The 25101-nt window shown below is 40.6% G+C and overlaps 1 protein-coding gene across 1 annotated transcript in view; it reads left to right on the top strand.

Moving 5' to 3' along the window:
* MPPED2 (metallophosphoesterase domain containing 2) overlaps positions 1 to 25101 on the top strand; it is a 101409-nt gene that overhangs the window by 28141 nt on the left and 48167 nt on the right. Inside the window, exon 2 of the mRNA XM_009961788.2 lies at positions 4705 to 4886. Coding sequence (XP_009960090.1) covers positions 4705 to 4886 — 182 coding nt within the window. The remainder of the gene's footprint in view (positions 1 to 4704; positions 4887 to 25101) is intronic.

Here is a 25101-nt window from a genome sequence, read left to right as displayed (position 1 = left end):
TCTGCATATCTCGAAGCCCAGGAGAGCAGAGCAGGGAAGTGAAAAGGCAGCGGGTTCAGCTCTCTAAGTATAGACATTCCTGGGGACCGGCTAACCCAGCCAGAGGCCTGTATTTTCAGCACTTGAACTCACCCGTGGAGAATTATCCTTTGCAATCAAAACTTCTGTTTCTTTCAGAAAAATGGTGCTTGTGTCTTTTCTAAATCTTCTTTGAAAACAGGGTCCCAGTATAATTCTGCCTGCAGCTGTCTCTTGGAGGGCCACGCTGCCCGTTCTGTCTCGGAGGTAATTTCTGACGCTGCTGATGTATAAGACATCAAAGCTTGGGCCAAAATACCCAGCTAACGTGCCTGTTCCATAGCGTGACATCCTAAGTCAAGTCCTTCGCCTCCGTGCGTGTGAAAGGCCCCGTGTTTTCCTCCTCCGAGTTTCTGAATTCAGCCCTCCTGCCTCACTGCCACAATCCCCTCGAGGACATCTGTGTTGCTCGTTGTTACTTGCTTAATCTCTGCTTTTAAAACGTGAAGCCATGACAAAATTTGCTGCCCAACGGGTGAGGACAACGTACAACTCCAAGTCTGTGCAGTCCGCGGGAGCAGCACCGGGCGCCCGCCAGCACCGCGCGTGGGCTGCCGGCAGGGCAAGGGGCGGCCCTCCGCCGCCCTCCGCTCCTTCCTCACACGGCCCTGCTGTCTCGCAAGTGCCATGGTAACCATGGATGGTAACCGTGGTTTTGGAGGAAGATACTGATTAGCGATAGCTGAGCAAGGCAAAGCAGAGCCTGGTCTGTGTTGCCGTTTGATTCAGCTGCAGTGACGTGTGAGGAACTGTAAATTAGAGGTTTGTACCCGAGGGACTCTCACTCTGAACGGGAACAACCGGCGGTAAGGGCGGTTAATAAAGCCAGGTAATTGTCTGATAAACAAGGTCCTTATAGAAGTGTATGAAGATTACGTTGTCCCTTCTGATTCCTAAACTCTTGTCATAAATGCATTAAATGTGACAGATCTTACATTACTGTCATGATCTTAGAAAGCAGTCGTTGCTCTACTGCCTTACGGGATTTCATTCTGGGTCTTACATAAACTTGCGAAAAAACCCAACTGCTTAAGTGCCTGGTTTTCTAATGTGCAAGGTATCTTAGGGCAGATAAGTACCTATTAACAGCTGTCTTTAAAGAAAGCTAGATACCCCAAATCGCTTACTAACTGAAGGCAAAAAAATGCTCATTTGTTTTGATACTTGGCTATTTTGTTACATTCTTTTCCTTTAATGTATTAATCCTAACATAAGAACATTTAAATTATTCTGGAATGACTTTTACTGCATCTTTCCATGAGCGTGCTTTTCCAAATGCAGTGATCGAATAATCTGTGAAGTGTTTCAGGCTGCCAGCTCAAGACGACTGAAAAAATAAAGTATTGGTGGTGATGGAGAGTGTGTCAGCTGGATGCACAGTGTTTGGAGCAAATGGTAAAAAATACGTTGAAATTCTTAGGTGTGTGCTCTGATTCAGCAGAGGCTGGTGGTGGGCAGGGCTGAAGTAGTTATTTTGTCTGCTGTTAAATTGCAGTGAGGGTCAGATGCATAACTACTACAGAGCTTTTAAAGTGCCAGTCCGTAATCCCCAGATGTTGGGTTATGAGGTGAGCAGACCACCAGAAGAATGGATGAGGTTCACAGCCCAGGTAGAGCCCTGCTAGTGAGCAGCGTGTCACCCCACGCTGTGAGAGGGTAGCGCCTTGCCTACTGCGGTAGCTGATCTCACAAGTTCAGAGGCCAATCCACTCATGATGTAGTGAAAAAGAAAAATCTCGCATTACTGTTTGCCATACTGTGGATGAAAAGAAAACTTGAGCCTTTAGGACTGGCAATAACACCACTTTTATTAAGTTTCTATTGAAGGACTATTTTGGGCAAGATAAATTGATGGGCTGAACACAATAACGTTCAGTATCTCACTTTCAAATACTTAGTAGGCAAGTGCTACTGAATAAGAGAAGAAATTAAGCTAAGATGTAGAAAAAAGGTTACTTGGCAACATCATACGGTTTGTAAAGAAGAGAAAGAAGGGTCAGGAACTTAATGAATTTGGATTATAGAATTTTCTGTAAGTCAGTCGTTGCATGAATAGAAAAATCCTAACCCAGCTTTTGGTGTCATACTTTAATAGGGATTGCCTAAAGCAAAACAGGGTTTGTTTGGCCACAAACTGCAGAGAATAGCAAAAGCATAGCTGCCGTGCACAAACAAAATTGAACTCCCCGGAGGCAGGCAGTGCTGGTCATAGCTCAAGCAGAGACAATCTGAACGAGGTATGCGGTAGTGATGAAGGTTGGTGTTCATTTTTTGCATTATCTGGAGTAAGCATACTTGGAAGTGTGGGAATGTTGATTCGGAGACCACTGTATTTACTGCGTGACATAATATTAGAAAAATTTCGACTTACCTTCAGGAATTGGGAGGAAGACACCAAATACAAAAGCACTATGGCCTATAATCACAGTTCTGCCCACCGTGCCAATGCAATTTCAATGGGTAAATGAATTTTCCTCTGTAATAATTACGTTATTAATTTCTGACCATTGCAGAGAAGAAGAATCCATTGGTTGCTGGAGTTAAGATTTTTGCGGTGGGTTTCTGTAGTGGTAACCAGTTGTATGGCTCAACTAATTGTACCTGGTGCTCAGGGTGGAACAGGAGGTGCAAAATCAAGAACAAAATTACCTACCAAGCTGCCCCTTCCCATCCAGTCCAGCCTACAGTGAAATCTGTTTATAAAGTAAAGACCATATTAAAGTAAACAGCATATTGTAGAGCCTGCGTTTTGCAAATTAGTTCAGTGGACCATGGCAACCAAATGTTGTACATTTATGGTAAATGCAGCTTGATTGGAAATACTTGATTATGATACCTAGGAAAATGCAGTCTAACAAATAATATCTTTCCCCCAGCCCCTCATGCTGAAATTTTAGCTGTTAATAAGCACTGTGCCAAATACAAAAGACTCAGGAAAGTCTTGTTAGTGCATTCACATGGACACTTTTCCATTGGAGGCCAGTACATAAGGAGAACCACTATACAGTGCCACGTGTAGGGAGCTGAATTGCTCCCTGGAGGACGCTTCTGGTCTTTCCCACCTGTGTAGGGAGCTGGAGTTAAAGACACTGGTGGAAGTTTTCACACTGTTCAGTGTATAGTAAATACTAAATGGTAATTTAGTTTACTAAGCACAGTAAATACAGTTCAGTAAATAAAAGAATACTTTAAAAGTCTATATTTTCTTAGGATTTGTGCTTCATTTTCTGTTACTGATCATACATCTCATTACAACTATGAGTATTTAAGAAAAACAGATTCACAGTGATGTATGCTAGTTACTTGATTTTCTTCTCATTCAGGGTGGACAACAAAACCAATAAAACCCGTTTAATTTTCTTTTTACTTTCAGGCACTGATTTTTGAATGTCTGTTGTGCCAGTTTGTCCCAATAAGTCTTACAACAGCATTATTTTGGGTGCTTTAAAATAGGTAGAGCTTGTTTTTACTGCTCTGATAATGTGAGATGGAAGTGGGCTGTTATTGTCACGTAACTCCTAAATACCTGAAAATTTCTAGCTGAAGCTAAGCTCCTACCATGATCAAAGTGGCACATCAGTGGAATGGGTTAAAGTTTTGTGGAGTTGGGATGGGGTTTTCTGTGGTGGTAATCCAGAGGCTGTGCTATTCAAATGTTAAGTTGAGCAAATGAAATTACTATAACTCTGCAGAAAAATAGTTGGTATTCCGAAGTAGGCAATGGGTTGCCTTTTGTATTTGAAGTTACTTTGTTGCAAATTAGAGTTTCTAACCACTAAATACGTGTAAAGCACTTCTCTTCCCTATTATTCCTCTCTGTTCTGCTTAAATTCAAAAAACAAACCCCAAAACACCTCACAACCAGACTTCTGTGATGGGTCACATATAGTGGATAAGATAAAATTAACAGATGTAGGTTGCAAATAACCAGTTGAACTAAATTTTTGACATCATTGGCTATAGAAAAAGATGTTTTATCTATGGTGGCCTAGTGCTCGGCCACATCAGCTCCTGACTTTATAGATTTTTGGGAAGATGAGCTCAGGATTTTGTATGAGGTTAAGAAGTTGCCGTTTGACTCAGTTCTGCAATCTCCAGGCTTCATCAAAGCGCTCCTGAACGTACCTGATTGTGTGTAAACAAATACTCCTGCTGGAATCCGTAGGAGTGTCTGTGCCCTTGGACAAAATCCGATGCTAAACTGTTTGGCTCAAGTGAGAGCCTGTTGCTGGCCCACCTGTGAGACCTGTTATTTAGTGGCCCATGTACCTGTTCACCTATAAGGCAGATGATGGAAAAAATGTATCTGAATTCAAAGTCTCTCAAATCCATTTTTTCCAATGTTTAAATTAACGTTAGTACCAGTTTTTCTCCACTGGCCTGTCTTGTGTATTTTTTAATCTTCCTTCCTTACCAGGTAAGTATTTAGGTAGCACTGTGGTCACTTCTGGGTTTTTGGCAGTGTTGTTTTACAGAGTCATTTCTTTCAGCATGGTGTGTGTAAATGGATGCGTATGCGTGTGCCTGCATGCTGACGTAGAGATAGATCTGTGTTGATATCTGAAATAATAGATGTGAGGGTTTTAACCTTGTACCTGTTACGACATCTTTATGTGTCTGCTTTAGGGTCGACCCTATCCCATATGACACTCCAAAACCAGCGGGCCACACGCGATTTGTCTGCGTCTCAGACACACACTCCAGAACAGATGGCATCCAGATGCCTTATGGGGACATCCTTCTCCACACGGGCGATTTCACCGAACTGGGACTGCCCTCAGAGGTTAAGAAGTTTAATGACTGGTTAGGTAAGGAATTACTGCGTTTTGGTGACCCCAATTAACCTCTCCTGTCCAAGTGTCAGTCACTGCCTCCTAATTGAATTAGAGCGCTTGAAAATCCCCCCCCCCTACCCTTACTTCACTTGTCCTCGTGTGATGTGCTGTTTCTAGTCTCAGTATGATTCTGTTAATTAAGATAAATTTAGAGACTTTGCTGTATTTCTCCATTATCTTGTGGGAAAAGGTTCTGTCATTCCACAGCAAGGACTTTGTAGCCTAATGTGTGTGCTGAGGGGGTGGTGGCACCTCACACAAATTCATACAGTGTCCCAGTAATTGTCACTGTGGGGTTTTATATCCACAGCCAAAACCATTGCTTGCTGTGTTTTGGGTTTACCATAATATAAAACAGTGCTGAAAGCTACAACATGTTTGGAAATGATGAAAGTCCTTCTTCCCACAATACAGGATGGCAAAATCAATGGTACTGTTTGGAAGAGAATTTTTTGGGTGTAGTATTCATATGGTTGCCCCTTTGAGTTAAAGTACTGGTAATTTGACTTGGAATGCAGGCACTCACCACCTCTTTGGTGGGATGCCTTTCATATTCTACTGTATTTGACAGCAGTGCCCTGATCATGATTGTTGCAGTTAAGGGCAATTAAATTGCAACAGCAAGACCAAAATGAAGGAGAGGAGCTTGTGCAGGACACTGCTGTTTTGAATGCCACTGGTAGGCTGGCTGTGTACTATCATGTCACCACTTGCACTAGAAATACTCAGCGGTGAAGGTGACTCGAGCAGCTGATCTTCAAGAAGCGTTAGAATGAATTTACAGCGTTACATAGAAACCTTTGAAAGCATAGCTTTGTCATCAGGCTTTACCTCCATCACTGCACTCTCTTACCTGCCGTATGATGGCCCCATCTCTATGTGCCTTTAATATTCATTTTATTCCATTGGAGTTCCTTGACTGACCCTTCAAGAGATAAGTAAAGAACATTCAGAATCACAAAAGGAATTTTTAAATAGAAGAGCTTCCACGTTCTCTGTCTTTTCACCCTTCTTTGCATTTTCTCCATACTATTCTTTTTATCTTCCTTCTGACCTCCTTTGATTTGCACAGCCCAATTTTAAAGAACGTTTTTCCTTCTTTTTATTGCTGTGCATGTGGGGTTGGGACTTCCAGATACTGACATGTTACTGTAATTTAGTTTTATAATTCTAATTTCTAGAAAGCGGTACTAGATTTTTATGGGCTCAAAACTATCCCTTTTCTAGGAATGTAATCGCAGCACTGGGAAGTAAAGAAGCGGTAGGAGAAGTAGATGGGTGTGTACATAAGTTGAGGGAAGAGACGCAGTGGGAATCATCTTCCTCAACTTTAGAGTGTTTTGTGATAGCCTGGAAATGTTAGTGTTCTGAAGGAGGAGGAGCAAGCAAGGTAAGGGCAGCGGGAGGCTGCATAGCTTCCCTGGGAGTAGGTGGTGTGGTCCTACCAAGCTTCAGTCCTCGCAGGGAAGCTAAGCAACGCTGCTGGTGCAGTTGTTACGGGTGCCAGGCAGCTCCAAAAAAGAAATGGTTTGCTGAAGTGTATGGACCTCCAAAGTCTACCCTGAAGGCTGGGAGCAGTGTCTGGCTACCAAAGTTCCTCTTTGGACTTCACAAGTATGTTCATGAGTATTGTTTTGATGCAGCCAGAGCCCAAGCCCAGTGCTTGGCAGTTGAAAACGCTAACTCAGTACTGCAGAAAGCCAAAACAAGTGAGCTGCTAGCCTGTGTTCACCCTTTTGTGGGGAATCTTACAGTATTGGCAGCCACTTGGCATTCCTTGTATTTAACAGATGTTTTGTGGTGATATTATTTTATCACATAGATCCTTGGTTTAATATAACCCTTTGACAGGTTTTGTTCCAGCCTCAATAATTTACCATGGGGCTTTCTTAGCATATATATAGATCTTGTAGAAGTCAGTATGGTATTTATCTGAGAAAGCAGATTTTGCATTCTTTGGCAGTCAGTGTCATTGAAACAAGCAGGATTCCTTCTTCTGCCATATAGTGGGAGGCATCTTTTTTCGTAGTAGTTGGTAGGAATCTTATTCCAGAGCAATGCACTGAGAACTTCCTTTGGATACAGTGTTGTCCTTCTAGAAAGGGTTTTTCCTGTCTTTTGTGTGCATGGTTTTCTCCACTGGCAATCGTGTGTAAAGCTATAATGAAGACGTGGCGTCTGTATTGTTTCTACTGTGATGGAGTGAAGTGAGATCAAAGCTAGGCTGCATTCGTTAGCTTATTTTACCTACTCTGTGGTAAAAAATCAGGGTCTCATCTCCACTAGGGTTATATAATGGGATAACTAAGACACAATAACTGTCCATAATTTTCTTGGCAGTAAAGCCAAGGGCGATGTTAAAAGATGATATCCGGAATCACTGCCTCACACGTCCTTCACTGATGTTACACAAGCCAGAGTTACACAGGGCTGAGAACGCTTCTGTCAGCCCTGCAGTTCTGTGTTTTGTGGGCCTTGCACCCCTTTGCAACTCTCCGTTTATCTCACCTGAGCAAAATGTGCAGCATCTTGTTCATCCACTTCATTAACTTTCATCCTTCTTCCTTGTCTCCACAGCCGAACCGCGGCAGTGCTTTCCACGCCCTCTTTCCTGCTCCTCTGAGCTCTCAGCCCTTCCCACAACTTTTACTAGTCCTTATGCTTTTTTCCCTTTGGCTGATAAATTTTCATTATTGGTTTTGCATGAAAGTCGTCTGGGCTTATACATTGAATAACCTCTGTGGTCACTTAGTGATTACATACACTGGCTGAGGTAATTTATTCACTTTGTTTTGGTGTGAACATGTCCCTTGGGTCTTGTAACTGCTGTAATCACTTGACCTCGGTGACTGGTAAATGCTTTAAACACAGTTATTTTAAATTTATAATTGTTTTCATTAAAAATCTCTTATAGTAACTTAACTGACCTTGCAGTAAACACAGCATTATGTGCAGAGAAAGAATTAAGACGTTATTTTATGCCCAATATATTTCTTACTGAATGTTTCAACATACTGTTATTATCACTGTTCATATTTTTCCTATCCATTCTCATTCAGTCATACGTGGGAAATGAAATACAGGAATATCTAATTATAGCTCTGTCTTCATAGTGCAGTATTTCCTTTCCCGTGTGATGGGAAGTGATTGACTAACTCATAAGAACTGACGAGAAAGCAAAAATAAATTCAGACAGATAGATCTTTAATGAGGGACGATATGTTTATTGTGCTCAATCGGTGTGGGCCTGATTGTACGTATCCTTACTTGTGTGAAGAATTTGCATCTGGTTTAGTCATTTTTCTCAAATAGCCAGTTTTGTTCTTTTTTTGTCTGGTGGTTATTTCTTGCTGTGTTTTGGTTTTGTTTTTTTTTTTCCATGCAAGGTTTCTAATATAAAGCATATTATTGGACAAACTAGTGAAATTCTGCAGTGGTAGATACAAATAAATCCAGAAGGTGAAATTGCTGCAGGCTAATGTCCGTGGAGCCGAGAGCAGAATTTGGCTAGTTTTTTTCTGAGTTGTTCTGGGCTTTAGCAGCTTGACTGTTTCATGTTGATTCTTTCATGTCTTTTGTTTTGCATGTATGGTTCTTCTAATTTCCGTGGGATAATGACTTGAGGAACTTTGTGAATGGTTTAGTGGCCAAACACATATGGGTTTGTACTGGAACAAATATTTCTTTACCTGTAATATATAAGCTTGCCTTTAGTATAAACATTGTTGATAGAGCTAACGTAAAAATTCAGCTTTTTTTGGTTTGTAGTTCCTCCATTATGTTAAAGTGGGAAGAAAAGAATGGTTATACTATTTTAACATGGAGGTCTTGTTATACTCTGCATATGTAACTGTGGTCCTCAGAAACGTATTGTCAGTTCTTTTAAAGTTGGTTTTTGTGTGAATATTTGGTTCTTGAAAATAGCAGCTTCAGCTTGGAATTGCTGGCTGTTACATGGACACTTCGTTCCAGTCTACTGGAACCTACTTAGATTTCTGCGTTAGTACTGTAGAAACCTTAAATTATATTCAAAACTGTAAGCCAGACTCCCGCCAAAGTAGTGTTTGATCTTGAAGATAGTGTAATTTAATCTGAAAAAAAAATGAACTGTAACAAAATAGTGCAATAGTAAGATCAAACTCTTTTCTTATCACCGTTTAAAAATTCAGGGTCACTTTCCTCTTGTAGCCTTTCTCAGTCTCTCTGGTCTGGCTCAGTTTTCCACTCATTTTATCTAGGCTTAATCTCTCCAGTCATATTTCATTCAGGGGTTTGTGTGACTGTGTTCCTTTTGCTAATGTACACTGAAAACAGTTTCATTGTGATGCAGTATTTGATCTTGAGAACTTTTGCTCCATAAAAGTGTATTTCTGATGTGAAGTATTTTAGCATCTGACATGACACTTTTTTATAAAAAGAAACCAGTAAGCTCTAAATTTTTCCAAATTCAGAGGGATATTAACTCGAAGTTTTCTGAACTGATTTAGAATCAGAAGAAAGCTTGAGTATTTTAAAGTAAAATTACGTCAAGAAAAGCAAATTTCTTCCTATTTTTATATATTGATTTATTTCTGATCTGTGTTTTTGCCATCTGGAGCGTGTTTTGAATCCTATATTGCTCTGCTTGTTACAACTAGAATGAATAATTGACTAAACATAAAATACCATTTTGATGAACAAAACTCTTAGCACTTGAAAAAAATTGCATCCATTGCAAGTGAAAGAAAATGCTGAGGTAGCTTTAATCCTCTAAGTATGTATGAGTTTTGCACAGCTGTTCTGGAAGAGAGGGAAGCAGCTCCCTGGAAAATCTATTAGTCTGATTTTGAAAACAGCTATGTCTTCTGTGAGTGGCTTTGGTGGGGAGCTTCTTCAGGCTTCAGACGCTGGAATAGGATACATTTATTTTAATAATAGGTTGAGCTGGCTGCTGAAGACAGTTGACTCTTCTGTTGGTGTTGGCATTCTGCTATCCCTCTGATACCGTTAGGAGTTTTCCTGTGATTTGCAGGATCCAGACCATGTTGGCTGCCTGTTTCAGAGATGCTCTAAACTGGAGAATAATGAGGACCTGAAGGTTCACTGGCAAGCCTGACAGACAATTTTGTTGTATCTGCTTATTAAATCTAGTCGCTAATAGATGCTGAATATTAAGAGTTCGGAGCATGTTGATACAATGTCATTTAAAACCCCCTAGATTTCCAAGATGAAATCTAGTCTTCAAGTTTTTTTGGTTTGATTTTTACTTATTTAGTTCTCTGGGTTATTTATCTCACTCTGTCTTTATGGTAAAGTTTTTAAAAGCTTCTTCCAAGTTTATTTAGGTTTGATTGCAGTATTACTGCTTAAGAATATTTCCTTTGATTTTGTTCTAACTTGCACTGTGTTTAATGTCATGGTTAAATTCTCATTTGTACTTAGTTTTAAATTCCCGTATGGCTTGACTAAATTAATCATCAATGCTCAGCTTTTATTTGCATACATCTTTTTTAGATAGATTAGTACTAATTTTATTTTTTTCTTGTGAGAGGAATAAAAATAATTTAAATGTTACATTTTATTGTATTTATAAAGTAGTAAGAAAATACAGCCATGTGGATTTTTGTAATAAGCTGAATAGTGTTTTCCTGATGTAGCAATCTACAATGAAATGTGAAAACAAAAGTGGGGGAAAGAAGTGCAAAATTCTACTTTTGTGCTATGATTATTATAGATGCTACTTCATAGTTATCTTCTGCTCTGAGTCAGATACTAGATGCTTTATGGAAAACAGAACCCTAGAAGTATAACTTAAAAGGTAAAATAGAAGAAATTGTATAGAAATGGGTGTCAAAATAGTACAATTTCCACTGATAAAGTGGAATTTACGCATGAGGAGCAGTGTAAGTTTATTCGTATCTGCTCGGTTTTTTCTTGTTTTGCACCTATTATTCCTTTTCCTAAAGAAATTCCACAAGAAACAATTTTTACTCTCTGTTAATGGCACACAGAGTACCTTTGAATTTTTTTTTAAACTGTATTCACTAACTTGCTATAGATACAGTATGAAATTCTCGATATAAGTTGTGTACTACCTGCCATGATCAGTCAAACCAAACATTAAGGTCTTATTTGACAGCCATTAGAAAACTTGGCTCAGGTAAAATGTGCTTTCAAAGAGAATGATGTTCTGGATTGAGTGGCTCTTTGTATGTTTAAACCTAACGTACTCATTTGGTAATTTTCAGTGAAAGAAAGGAGCCAGTGAGCACTGGAAAGTATTGCACAATACTTGGGCAGGACTTTCAGTCACAATAATTGCTCTGTCATTTCTTGAATCTGCTTCCCTGGGCTGATGTTGTCTTAAAAGGAGGGGAGGGTATGATGAGGTTTCAAATAACAAACCATAACCAAAACAAATTTCTAAAATAACCAAAATAGTTCTTCCTTTCAATTCCCCCTTTCCCGCAAATCCACTTTGAAACTGAACAGAGATTTTTGGTTGTTGTATTGACCAGGCATGAAACAAGTAATGCCACCCAAATAGAAAGTTTTATAGACATTGTCATCAGATTCTTCCTCCAGCGCTGCTACTGCAGCCACATACCGTAATATGAGAATGATTTCAGTGGAAAGCAGTAAAAGTGTGTATTGTTTGTACACCATCAATTTATTTTGTCACTTACAAATTTAATGTTGCATCAGAAGTACAAAGTGCAAATCTCTCTCCTAAATTTTCACATCAGGCACGCCATATTAACAATACCTAATTAAAATAAGAAGTCTTTCTGTTAGTAGAGCATCACGTTCCTGCTTAGAAAGAACAATGGTTTCGGGGTGGAGGAGTTGCTTTGAGCAGAGAAAGGTTGAGGCTGGGGGAGAAAGCACTGCAGATTTTAGTATAATGTGTAGTGTTCAAAGAAATTTTATTTCATCATAAAGATTAGCAGGCTGTGTAATTCAATTTAAAGCTGGTTGGCAGTGTCCTGTCTATTACAAAGCCTTTTTTTTTTTAATCACCGCTGTTGGGTTTTTTTGTGGTTTTTTTTTTTTTGGTATTGTATGCGACTACAGAACCTGGCAGACAGCAGGAGTGATCTTGGGGTTTTGTGCTTTCCTCCCCCCTTCCTCTTTTCAGTTCTGCACGTTAGGATATGTGCGAGATTACCTTAAACTGAGCTACAAAATGGTATTGCAGTGAAATGCCAAAGTCCTGTATTTTTTTGACTTGTATAAAATTATTTTTTCTCTTTTTTTTTGGCCCAGCAGCCACTGAGAGTGAAGATCTGCTAAAACTGTTAGATTGGGGGGGTTGAACCAAGCTTGAAACTGAAATGTTAGCATTTATTCACACTGTTGTGGATGTTACTATGCTGTAGAAAAGCAACGTGCAGCAATTTATGTTAATGCAAGACTGGCAGACCTTTATCTTACAGTAATTGTCTATACTAGGGGGTTAATAAATGTTCAAGAATTACTGACTTTTTTTTTTTTAAAAGATGTCACGGTTTGAGGCTGGGCCGGCCACTAACGAATGACAGACGCTCTCTACTAACCCCTCTCCCCTCCCAAAAGGGAAAAGGAGAGAGAACAAGGGAGAGAGACTTTACGGTTTGGAAAAGAAAACTAAAACAGCTTTAATGGAACAATAACAATAAAAGAAAAGATAATAATAAGAATAAGGAAACAAATGAAATATATACAGTATGTACAAATATATACAAAACCAATACCGAACCCAACTCCCCCCCACCCTGATGACAGTACTTCACCACCGTGCTGCAGGGCTGGCACTGGGGCAGTCCCAGGCTGGACTTGGCAGCAGACAGGGACGGGATGCAGGAGCTGGACTCAGGCACTGGATTCAGGGATACACGGATCAGTCCTCCTCAGATGTCGGCCATCGAAGAAGAGCGAAGGGGCGAGACCCTCGTGATCTCTCAGCTTTATTCTGAATATGACGTCTATGGGATGGAACACTGTTGGTCAGGTTTGGGTCACCTGTCCAGTTCGCTCCTCCCTGTAGGTGTGACCCTTTTCACTCCCAGCACCCCAACACGCAGTACAAGATTTAGCAGTGACCTTGGTCGCCATAAGAACAAGTCTAAGCCAGGGCCTCTCTGCATCCCATTCCTTGGTACGAACTATAAACACCAGGCCTTATCACTGCTGGGAGCAGTCACTGTCTGGAAAAACATGCTGCTGTTTCAGAAAATGCTGTTAGTTAGAGGAGACTTAACTGAAAAGTTAAAGCACTAAAACAGAATTAGTTCTGATTTAGCCGAAACCAGGACAAAAGAAGAATAGGTTGTTGCTTCATGCTGGCTATAACCAGCCTGCATAGCTCGTTAATTAACCCCCTTGTTGCAGTAGGCTGAAGCTGAGTATTTGAGCTCAGACAAATTTTGCGTGCATGTTGTGTATTGGAAACAATACGTCTTGGCGCAAAAGGGCTGCGAAAGAAAGACCTGTGCAACTCCACCTCTCCCGTCCACCCCTGTCGTGCCTGTTAGAAGAGCTTGAAATCTTTATTGACTGCATTTAGGGAGTCTATTGATTTCAGAGGACGGGAGCTATATTCATGGGCAGTGATACCAGTGGTGTGGAGAGAGAGGAGAAGAGAAGCCCTTCTCCCAGAGCTAGCGGAATTCGCGTTTTCTTTGTCTTGCTTTGTCATCCCGAGCGTGGCAGTGTGAATAACGGACAGTGGTTACAAGACCCAAAGGCAGCGAGCGTCTTCTTTTGGTAAACCCCGGTGCAAGGCTGGGAGGACCGGCTCTGCTGCCACGTCCTGTGGCACTGGGCCGGTCCTTGGCATTTGGCTCTTGTGCAGGCTGGTTCGTGGTGGCCCTTGCACAGCTTTGGGAACTGTGTTTCTCAGGACTTGAGATAGCTTTGAGGCTCAGGTCACTTCAGTGAGCTGTTCAGGTCTCCTCGTCCTGCACCCCAGCTGTGATGTGACGGTTACCAAACCCTCGCTTACTGCCGATGGTACATCTAGTGGAGAAGGAACAAAGCAACACAACAAGGGACAGCAATGGAAGGAGAGAAGCAAGAAGATGCGAAGCCGACTCAGAAGAGAGCAAAATAACTTAAAGCTAGGGGAGGGACGGAGGCTACAAAGGAGAGGGAGACAAATGAGAGCACAGAGATGTAAAGTAGTGGAGGTTCACCTGCTTTTTCCAGAGCTTAATTTCTTCCCAAGTTAATAAAATTAAGAGCTCAGGAACAGTCTGTGCTTTGAATTTCCCATAACTGTTGATAAGTGAACCTTAAAGACCTCAGAATTACGTACATCTTTTCTAATGAACCAGAATCTTTCACGTTACAGGCCAGGCTTGGGTATCAGAGTGCAATAGCTTGCTCTCTCCTGAACATTGCTATTAATTTATTTTTCCTTTAAGTGACCAGCCACAGAAACAGAGAGAGTTTTAGTTTAAAACAGAGCTGCAAATGACAAGTTACCTGCATTTCATTCCTTTTGCATGTACTGCTCTCCCCCATATGTTACCCTTAAGGCTTCCCACTCCCTAAGCAGCATTTGGCATTTGCGTTCGCTACTGAGGGATGAGCAGAAAAACTGCAAGGCAACCGTGAGGTTTCCTGCCTTTTTGTGCCGATGCCTCCTGAGCATTGTGGAGAAGAAGCTCGTTCCTTCTGCTCTTCTCTGTCCCTGCTGCAAGCTTCAGTGGTCACTGGGAATAGAATAACACTGCTGTAGCAATACCAGTGGTGCTGAGAGTAAAGGTCCTGGAGTAACCTCCCCTCATAAAACCCCATGCGAAGTAATTCCCAGACCAGCGCTGTAGGGAAAGCCGTTTGCCATTTGCAGTGTCCTGGTTGTAAATTATAATCCTGTGCCATTAGCTGGGGTGTGAAAGGCGGGGAGGGGTTGCCCGAGCGAGGATGGCTGAGGGGACGCCCTGCTGCGGCAGTCCCCCGGGCTGCCCTGGGGACCAGGGGGAAGGCAGAGCTGCTGCTCTGGTGACTGACAGCTCTGGCTATCTGTGTTAAAATGGGTCCTGGCATTTGAGAGTTACTGGAGAGGATGTGTGTACTGTTATAGTGGAAGCAATATAGCCGTTCATAAACAAATGCTTCCGTGAAGCCAGCTGTAAAAACAATGATGCTTGCCTTTAAGGTGAAAGGGCAAAACCTTAGCAGAAAGAGTATAAATAAGAAGTAAATTGTTGCCTTTGTGTAAGTGACTGAAATAGCTGCTCTTGTAGTGCTTTGTCTTAATGACCAGCTCTGGTTGACTATAGTTGTCGCTTTATTCAGCAAAACTTAAGGTCTGGATATTGTGCCTTTTTATCATAGTTTTTTCATTCCTTTTTTTCTTTAAGTCTGGAAACTGGTGGCTAGAATGGGTAAGTCAAGAGAGACCCTACTCTGCAGAAAGCACACTAGATGAAAAATTGCAAATGCCGCGTGCCCCAACAGTTAATGATAGCATTTAATTACAGAGAAATATTTATTCGTGTACCAGACTCCTCGATGTAGTTCTGTATGCAGAAGGAAACTACAATTGCTGCATCATACAGATTTTGCAACACCTTGTGAAAACATTACTGTAAATTCAAATGCACAGATGCAAGTACCATAAATCTCACGTATCTATTTAACTCGATTTAAAAACATTTCACTACCGTAGTTGGTTAGGTGCTTACTATTATCCTTATTTTATTAAGGAGCAGAGATGGCTGCAGCAGAGGGTCTACATACTTCTAGTAACAAGGATAGGAAAGATAAGAGTTTCACCTGATTTCCATCACAAATAAAGCATGCAAACTCTTGATATTGTAGAATGGAGTTTACATTACATATACTAGTTTTCATTCATCTGTTTTGTCTTTCCTTCTTTGGAAGGAGTATTAGGAGGTATTTCAGCACATAGGTTTGCCCACTGAAATTCAGAGAGCGGTGCCTTGGATTTTTAAAAAACTTCAGTCTGAACTGTCTCTTACGAGGTCCTGGGGTGCTGGAGCATAAATAATTTGGTAATTGAAATTCTGCAAAGCTGGGAGAAGAAAGGAGGTGGCAAGAAATAGAGGCAGGGGTGAGATTTGGGACTCAGAAATCACTGGCACCAAGTTCATAGTTACCGCTCTAGACCTTTATCAGGCTTAAAGTTTCCTTCTCTGTGTTACTCTATGTGCTTAAACTTACAAGGAAGGTACCTGAGGCTATGTGCCATTCTGCTTAGGCAAGTCCAGATGGCTAGGGAAAAAACCCACCAACCTGCACAAGAAGAATTCACTTCCCTGCAATAACATGGTACAGCTGGAGCGATTTGGTTGTTGCCTTTTGTAGCTAAGAAACCTCTCTGTGGGCTGGGTTATTAAAAGGAATTTCCTTACAGGGCTCAGGAGATTCCTGGTATCCAAGTTCATCTTGAAAGACTATAATGGAATGTTTAGGTTTATTTAGAATAATAAATTTTAACATGGGATTCAGAAAATAATACTGGAGGTTCACAAAGACGTGCCTGAATATTTTGACTTGAGTGTAAATTCTGTTTGTGTTCTCTGTGTACTTGATTTTTTTTCCTCTGTAAAAATTTCAGGAGAGGAACCATAGAGGTAGTTCTGAAATACAGCACATAGTGCTGTCAAATGGATATTGGGCTGCTTCTAGAAGTGGGGTTTAGTTCAGGTTTTAGACTTCTTTTCTGACTTGGAAAAGGAAGAAACAATTCCCAACAAACATCAGCATTGCCAGCCGAAAATATATTTTAAACCACCTTTGAATATCAAACTTGCTTCTTATACTTAAATGTTTACAAGTAAAAGCACAAAACATGATCACAGGGTAAAATTTCAAAAGCAGCTAATTGCTTTGCGCACTGGAGAATGTTACATTCTCAGAGTTATTAAAAAGCTGATATCCTGCTTTTAGACAGCAGTCCATGCTCTTAAAACCTTTGGGATCTTTGAAAAATATTTTATCTTATTTATTCTTTTTCCTTTCAGTTTGTTTTCCTGGAGATTATTCTTGCTGTCCCTGCTTATTATTTTTCCCCTTATTGTTATGGGAATTTATCCAGGTTACTTTAGCATTGGTAGTCAGTTAAGTCTGAGCCCCAGTATGTTTTATAGATTACCAATAATGTACTCCAAAAAATTATACTTTTCAAAGGAATTATTTCGGTTCCATGTATAAAAATTAAGAAGTTGTGTAAAGTATACTGTAATATAGAAAGAAAATTAAAATAGTTATCAGAAGTTTCTTATTTATGTATTTGAGATTTTGCTTTTCATAAGGAACGCTCTGATCACCCTCCCAGCATACAGAAAAAAAGGAGGCATTTGGAGGGATTATTTCAGAAATATTGACTAGGCTTTACCAGGCTGAGAGACAGAGGGAGGCGTGTGCCTGCTGCTTTGTGCATTTGTAAGCCTCAGAGCCTTTCATTGGAAAATGAGAAAACAAATAATGGGAACAAGTTCAGAGAGGAGAGAAACAGGACAGTGGTTTTGGTGGTTATATCTGTTTCCTCATTGATTTATTTGTTTGTCTGTCTTAAGGTAGGTAGATAGGTGTCGGAATTATCCTGACAGGTGTGTTTTTTCCATCCTGTGGTCAAAAAAAGAAGTTCTGCTGCTCACATAGAGGTCCCTGTGAATAAGGCAGAAAAGTTGGGGCAGAATCTAGATCTGGGTCCTGTATTCGTAATTCTCATTTCCTTCGGTAAGCTTTCCTTCAGTAAGTGGTGGGGAATTGATATCCAGACTTGTTTCTCTTTTAAATAAAGATTTTACTTTGTCTGGAAAATCTTGTCCTTAGCATTTGCTGGCCTTTTGCAGTGTGAAAATACAGGTGCATGAGAATACCAAGACATTGCCTGTGATAATTATTATTAGCTTAATTACTTTCTGTATAATTGTTTCTCAAGATGACCTCCTTTTTGATGGGTTTTATTCATTTATTTTAGAAAAAAAGGACTTAATTGGAATTATAAATTACAGAGACAAAGGGTATGTTATGGGAAGTAGGTCCAGATCTGTTTGTGTCATACAGTGGCTGTGGGATTTTATATTCTTAAGATTCTTGGAGAAAAATATTTTAAATTGATACAGTATGTGTGTGCGCAAGGTAATATCAACAACCAATGTATTATTTCAAAATCCAGTGAGTTTCTTTATAGAGGATTAGGTTATATAGTGTGGGGACTCCGAAAAGAAAATAGAATTGTGTATTGATGCCTTCAGAAATATTATTTGAGGGCAATAAAATGTTCACTGAAATTCCCTCCTGAGTGGAGAAAATAGAGTTTGTTTGCAGTAATTGCATTTTCTAGCATTTGCTTTCACACTTTCCAATATGAGTTAAGCCAATTGGAACCTGTGATTTCGTTTTGCTTATTGGCAAAAGTACCATGTAAATTGATCTGTGATGCATTTATAGAGAATGCTTTGAAAATTTTGAAATAGAGATGGCTTTTTCTTATTAGATTTAGATAGTATTAGAGTTCATTTCTATATTTTAGCTTAATGTAATAGTAACCAAAAATGTTCCTTTTCAATTTAGTCTTAATCAAGTTCAAGGAGAACATTTCTACTTATCCCCACTGGCACTGTGAAGGCAGAGTTTATGTTCCCATTCTCAGCCTTGGTATTCAGAGTTCAAGATCTGAGCCATTCAAAACCACATCGAGCTGAAATTGGTGTAAAACTTGTCCGCCCTGGTACATAAAGGTCTTGATCACAAGAGAAAATGCAAATTCTCTTGGACAAAATAGAACATATTTATGTATTTACAGTATACATGCACTATAGACCTTAAACTACAGGGGCTTAGGTGCAAATCTCATAAGTGTGAATATGAGGTAATTCTGTTTAGAGGAACGCCCTTCAGCTCCGCCAGAGAAAAGATGTTCTTGCCTGAAAACCCTCTGTATTTTCCCAAGCGAATGCTGTTTCGCTTAAGAGCGCACATAGCACCGATGCAGTTATAGTATTCCTTTATGTATTGCTTTGCTATGAGAAAGAGAAGAGGAGCAGGAACTACTGTTTCTGCAAGGAATGTTTTTTTAAAAATGGAAGGGAAAAATAAGGCTATTATGCTTTCCAGGGAGGGTGTTGTTTTCAGAATCTGCTAAATTTAAAGGGAACCTTCATAGCTGTCAGGGTTTTTGATGTTAGTTTAGGTCTTTTTTGGGTTTGGGTTTTTTTGTTTGTTTGTTTGGGTTTTTTTTTTAGTTTTGAAAGCTCCATCTTTTAGGTTACATGGTTGCGAGCCTGGAAGAAAGCCTTTCCAGGGACTAGCAAGCAATCTGTGCTGCTTCTGTTTCAGGTTTTGTAATTTTAAAGTCAGTTTGGGGGACTCCTTACACCTGAAGTTGGCAGTGCTGTGAGCTGCAAAATCTGGAGGCTTTTCTGGTTTTGAGGTTAGACTGGAAACATTCTGTCTGTTTCAAAACAAATAAGTGTTATGTATTAATCGATAAAACTTGGGTGAAGCTTTCCGTGTTTCAAGAAAAAATGTTTCATTAACAGTAGCCCAGTGAAATTCAAAACAACTTTGAGACCAAAACCCAACACAAGTTATGTCAGAATAATGCTAAGGAAGCCGTCGAACACTGAAGCAAAACAAAAAGATTGCTTATGTTGTGCTACGTTTTTTTCTTTTAACAGAGAGGAGAAGTATATTAATCACAAACAGTTACATTAGAATAATGTTATGGTTGAGCCATAAATACATAAAAGCAAGGAATTGTTACCGATGCGGAGCATTGTTAAATCAGACCCATAGCTAACTAGGTTCTGCAGTGTGCGTGGCCTTGTTGCAGGGTTCATCCTGCGCTTGGCAGTGCTATGTCCCGGTGTTGTGCAAAATTCACTACGTTTACCTACGGGAGAGAGAATGAGTGGAAGCACTTGGTATTAGGTACCGCTGATTCTGCGGTATCAGACTCGTCCCGAGTGCCCGTGTAGGTGAAGTAGCACCTGTGCCTGCGGTGGCTCGGAGAAGAGCGTGTTTGCTGCCATACCTTGGCGCTACGTAGCTGAGTTAGGGGTGCTGAGGCAGGATTCGCTCGATACTTCCTTGCTTTCATGGGTTTATGACTCAACCTTGGCATTATTGTAACGTAGTTTTTTGTGTTTAATGTTTCTTAGACTTGGTTTTCCATTGCCAGCATGGAAGAAATCGTAATGCATGAGTTTCAGAGGAGAAGGTAGCAGTCTGAACCTGCTGTGTGGCTCGATCCGCAAGTGTGAGTATTAACGCTAGAGCTGTCAGGCCTTGTGAAAATTAATGAAGCCTGACGGTTACAGAGTGAAAGGTCAGAGGCAGAGCTTGCACTTACCTAACATTTCTGTTTTGTTGTGTCTAACAGCGTTTTCAACAAAGGGGAGCTTTAATGTACAAGCTTTAGATTTATCACAGGAATTCAGGGGTCTCAGCCTTTGCTTCTCCCTGGGCTGTGGTCTAATGTTTTCTTTGCATAAAGGCAAAACAGTTAAACTTTCATTCATCTACTCCCCTTGCTGCGTTGGCCGTGTGTGTTTTGCCTTTATTTTTCCTTCTACAAAGTTTTCTTTTGGAGGGGGAAATAAAACGGAGGGGGGGGGGGGCATCTGAACCGATGATAGTTGAAAGAGCTGGTGGAATACTTTTCATCAGGAAGATTTTGAGAGATCTTGTATGTCAGTTCTTTGTAATTCTTTAGAAGCATATTCTGGTTTTGTGCATGTTCTGTCTTTTATTTGCCTACTTTTTTGGGTTTAATTGCTTCATTCTGTAGATTTCTATGGACACAGAGAGGTAAAATGCGTAGAAGTTAATGGGTTACATTTTCAGCCAGTATGTTGGTTGATAGCAGTTTTGGCTGTTCCATTGTGGACTTTTTGTGAGGGCTATTTGGTTAAAAAAGCCAGAATATTTTCAGTCAGTTGATCATTCTCATAGTAGAAAAACCATTCGTTTTTCCTACCCGGTTTTGGATCTCAGTACCTGCAATTGATTGTTGGTAACAGAAGTCCAACTTATGATTTGAAAGCTCGGGTCTGTATAACTGTACTTACACAGTCTAACTCATTGTTGCTGCTGAAGGAGAAATCGGAGCCTTTGAGATATTCTGTCTGTGTTTTAAAAAGTTAAAAGGGGTCTGCATGTGTTGCGATTGTGCTGTAAATGCTGGGAAGAGAGAGGAATCAAGGTCCGGAGATGCAGTGGGCTTTCCATGAGAAACCTGGGTGAAGAATTACAGAGCTGCTGACCAGTAGCAGGTTCTGCTGTTTGCCCTCGCCTGCTGCCCATCTGTGGACAAGTTGGAAGGCTGTGGCCAGACAACTGATAGCAACCTGTGCTGCTGTGGGGACTGGAAGTCCATAGCAATGACAAAATCTGGTCTTCAGTGTTTATCTCTGGATGTGTATGTGGTTGGTTATAGGCAAATGACCAGTTTTGCACTTTTGATGCATATATGATATACCATAAATTCAAGATGATCCACTTGCACAGGCATCTCACTTGTACGGATTCCTCTCTTTTTGAAGGGACTAAGATTTGTACTTCAAGGTTCTCAGCCTGTTTCTCAACATATGGCCAAAGGGTATGCAAGGCTATGAAATGGGCATGAAAATGCTTTGCATTTCGTGGAAGTGTTGTGCGGTTTGAATAGTTAATGTGTGTGTATGCGTATGCAGAGCTTCACATTAAAAGCACTTGCATAGCATTTGTGTGTAAATACAGGTTTCTACCGCTGTATACATAGCTAATATCACGTTATTTCTTATACCCCTACTTCCCTGTGGGTTTTGTAGGTAACAGGAGTCAAAAAATAATGTGATTTTCTATTTTTATAGGGCCCTAGCAGCTAACATCATTGCCATTGTGTCTGGCAGCTCTACAGAACCTGGCTTGTGTGACTAAATTGTACTCGTATGAAGCATGCCATTAAAACGGGAACGGTTGTTCAACAGATTAAGGATTCCTAGGATCAAGTACTTAAAGTGAACTTAAAAAACCCACTGGAACACCTACTTACGTCGGTTAAAAAACCCCAACTCCTCCCCACCCACCCCCAGCTTCCCCCCTCGTCCCATGTAATAAGTGTATTTAAAGTCAGTCTGTTGTTCAGCTAACGCTTCAAAGTGATGGAAGCGCAAAAGAAGTCCTGCCTTACCAGCGTTTACAGAGTCTCATTCCTTTTTTGCTCTGTCCGTTTTCAGCTGGATCGGTTTCCTGATCCGCTGTGTTCTGTGGCCACCAAATCCATGTGTTGGCAAAGAGGCGTGGTGGCACAGGAGTGAGGGTGAATGCTTGGAGGATGGAGGTACATGACACTGGAGCTCGAGGGTTGATTTGTTACATGAGAAGTCACAGAAATCTGCTGAGACTGCCAGGTTAATGTATTTACTATAAACAATTTAGTTTTTACAAGTTATTCAGAGTTAACTATCTTTGCTTTTATTTGAGCAAGAGTGATGCTGACCTTCTGTCTTCCGGAAGAGAATGCCTCATCTAATTGCAGTATTTCCTTAATCAGCAATTGCATTGTGCCCTTGCTGCTTCTCTGCTGTTGAGGGCAGATGTTGAAAAATACCTTGGCCAAAATAATACAAATATATATTGAAGATACACATGCGCCCCCTGTGTGGTATATACACATAAATATGTAAAATTTCAAATACCCCAGTATAAGTGACTCTCTTCACAGACTTGGTGCCCTAACCACTTCTAGTAGCTGTAATTTTAGGATTTTGATCTCACCTTTTAAATATTCAAGTATTTTTAATTTAAACCCAGTTATTATCTAGGGAGTTGATAATTGGGGTTTCTGAAGTGCTCGTCCCAGCAAACATATCAAACTCTTTTTTCCTGGTTTGGAAAGCGACTCTCCTATCTATTTTCCAGATTCACAGTATAAATTGGAATGAATAATATTACTGGTGCATTAGTTAGGAAATTAGACTAATAAAGACCAAATATAGCTAACAAAAATTTAGTGAAGGAGAATGAGGAAATGCCTTTCAACCTGTGTATTGTGCTACAGCATCTCCCTCTGTACAGACAGCATGGATGTAGATACGCAGAGATTAATCCGGTCAAGATGAAACTAAAATACCATGGAGTAGGAGATCTTGTGTGTGACTGGTTTTGCTTCCACATTAAACACAGAAGGTCAGCAGATTATAGGCAGAGGGCAGGACTGCCAAAAGAAAACACGCCAAAATGTTTCATAAATTGTATCAGAGAGAATGAATGTTGTGCATTGCCGCAGGGCTTTCCAGGAAGGGAAGACCTGTGCGATGAATAAATAGCTAATCTGATTGCAGGTAATTTATTGCTGTGATTAGTGCTATATAGTCCTTCCTCAGGGAAGAGGAAAGAAATGGATGAGACTTCCTCTTGCTGCTTCCCTTTGCTTGGGCCAGGCTTTTGCTGTGTTTGCGTTTTGATGAGTGGTGTTGCTCACCGCTAGCTCCCGAGACAGCTCCGGAAAAGGAAAGCAAAACATGACTGGTTATAAAGTCGGGGGTCTAGGCGGGGAGCCTGGTCAGATCTTGGTGCCCTTTCCTATGGTCAATATTGAAGTGTGTACTAGAATGGAGCGGAGCCCATCTCGTGTCAGCGCTGGATGGGGGACCTGGGTCTGCAGCACCGCTGAGCTAGGGCGTACGGGTGGGTGTCGATGAACCTGGGGTTTCCCCTCCAGGGCTAGTTTTGCCTTATTCCTCAGTCCTGGCGTTGGTCCTTAGGTTTCATTGGTGGGACCATGTCCTGGGCTCCCCAGCAGCACCGGGGAGAGGCTGTTCTCTCCCAGGACCCCTGGCGCTATCCTGGCTCTCAAGAACTCACCGAGCAGAGCCTCTCTTGAGTCTTAACAAAATCAACAGCTGCCTTGACACCAATTGCAGTAACAGCAGTTTGGTTTTCCGTACTGATTTCGGGTGTTTATATAACATATATAATGTTACACTCGCATGTTTTGTGCCACCAGCGGCTTGTCTTTTTGTGTCCTGCGTGTCTTCAAAGTAAGCCCTCTTTTTCAAGGTGTCAAGATAAAAACCCATTCACTTCAAGCAAAAATATTCCAGACTTAATTGGACATAATGTCAGCAAAATGTCCTGATTTTCACATCCTCCAAAATAAATGGGAGAGAATGTAAAACCTGAACATTTATCCAGTAAGATGAGAACTATTCTCTGCTAAAACTGGCCAATGTTGATAACTTGGCAGAAACCTGAATTTAACTTCTCTGAGAATTTAATCACATCTGGCTTGTTTTGGGGGATTGATAGTTATGACAAGTGTATCAAATTTCATGCCAGTGGTATCTTTTATGTTTCCTGAGAGAGGAGAAAATAGCAATTTTACCTTGTGCCCAGGAGTCACGGAGAGCAGGAATTGTAGGTACCTGCCACATCAAGTTTTTAAATAAAAATGAATTGCAGAGCAGCATGTAGCAGAGACGGGGAGGGGGAGGGAAGAGGGTGAGGCATAAACTGTAGAGGAGCATTTATTGCATCTACCCCAGCTTTTAATCTAATGCAGCACTGCAGAGAGTTATGAATATGTATGATCTGCATTTCGTTCAGATGTGAGGTGTCTATGAAGATATCTGCTTGGGTTTTTTTTTTTCAGGGGTTTTATAGCTTTTTGTTTTTCTATCCAGAATTAACTAATTTTGCAAAGCTAATGTTTATATACACATCTTATGTAATTCCTGTTTCCGTGATGTAAATACTGAAAAGTAAAGGGTTTTGAGTAGTTCCTTTTGAGTCTTATTTAGGGGAAAGTTAATCTTCTTATAAATACTTACAGCTTTACTTCAAAAGTTAGTTTAAAAAAAAAACAACAAACAACATAAAGCCAAACAATTTTGAAAGTTGAAAGACAAGTTCTAAACTAGAAAAGCCACATCCATTTAGGAGAACAGCATTCATGAGAAATACATAGCATCCAATTCTGTGTTCCTTGAGGCAGATGTTGGGAGTACCAGCAGTGGAAGCTGGACCCATCGATTTCCACATATATTTTGCTGCCTTTGTGGTGGTGGTGGGGGGAAACCCAAACCAAACCCAGCCTTTTCTAAATGATTGTTAGGAATATACATCAAAATGAATGATTTGGTGTAAGACTAGGAAATCAGGCTTATGGTGAACGCAGTAGAAGGGAGATGCGAGTTTGGTTTTAGCTTGGCTGCAAACTTAAGTGTGACTTTTGGCAAGTCACAGTGGGACAGATTTTGTAAGACAA

This window comes from Leptosomus discolor, chromosome 12 (assembly GCF_034619465.1).
Source record: "Leptosomus discolor isolate bLepDis1 chromosome 12, bLepDis1.hap2, whole genome shotgun sequence".
Classification (NCBI taxonomy): Eukaryota; Metazoa; Chordata; class Aves; order Leptosomiformes; family Leptosomidae; genus Leptosomus; species Leptosomus discolor.
This window is presented reverse-complemented; position numbering and strand designations above follow the sequence as displayed.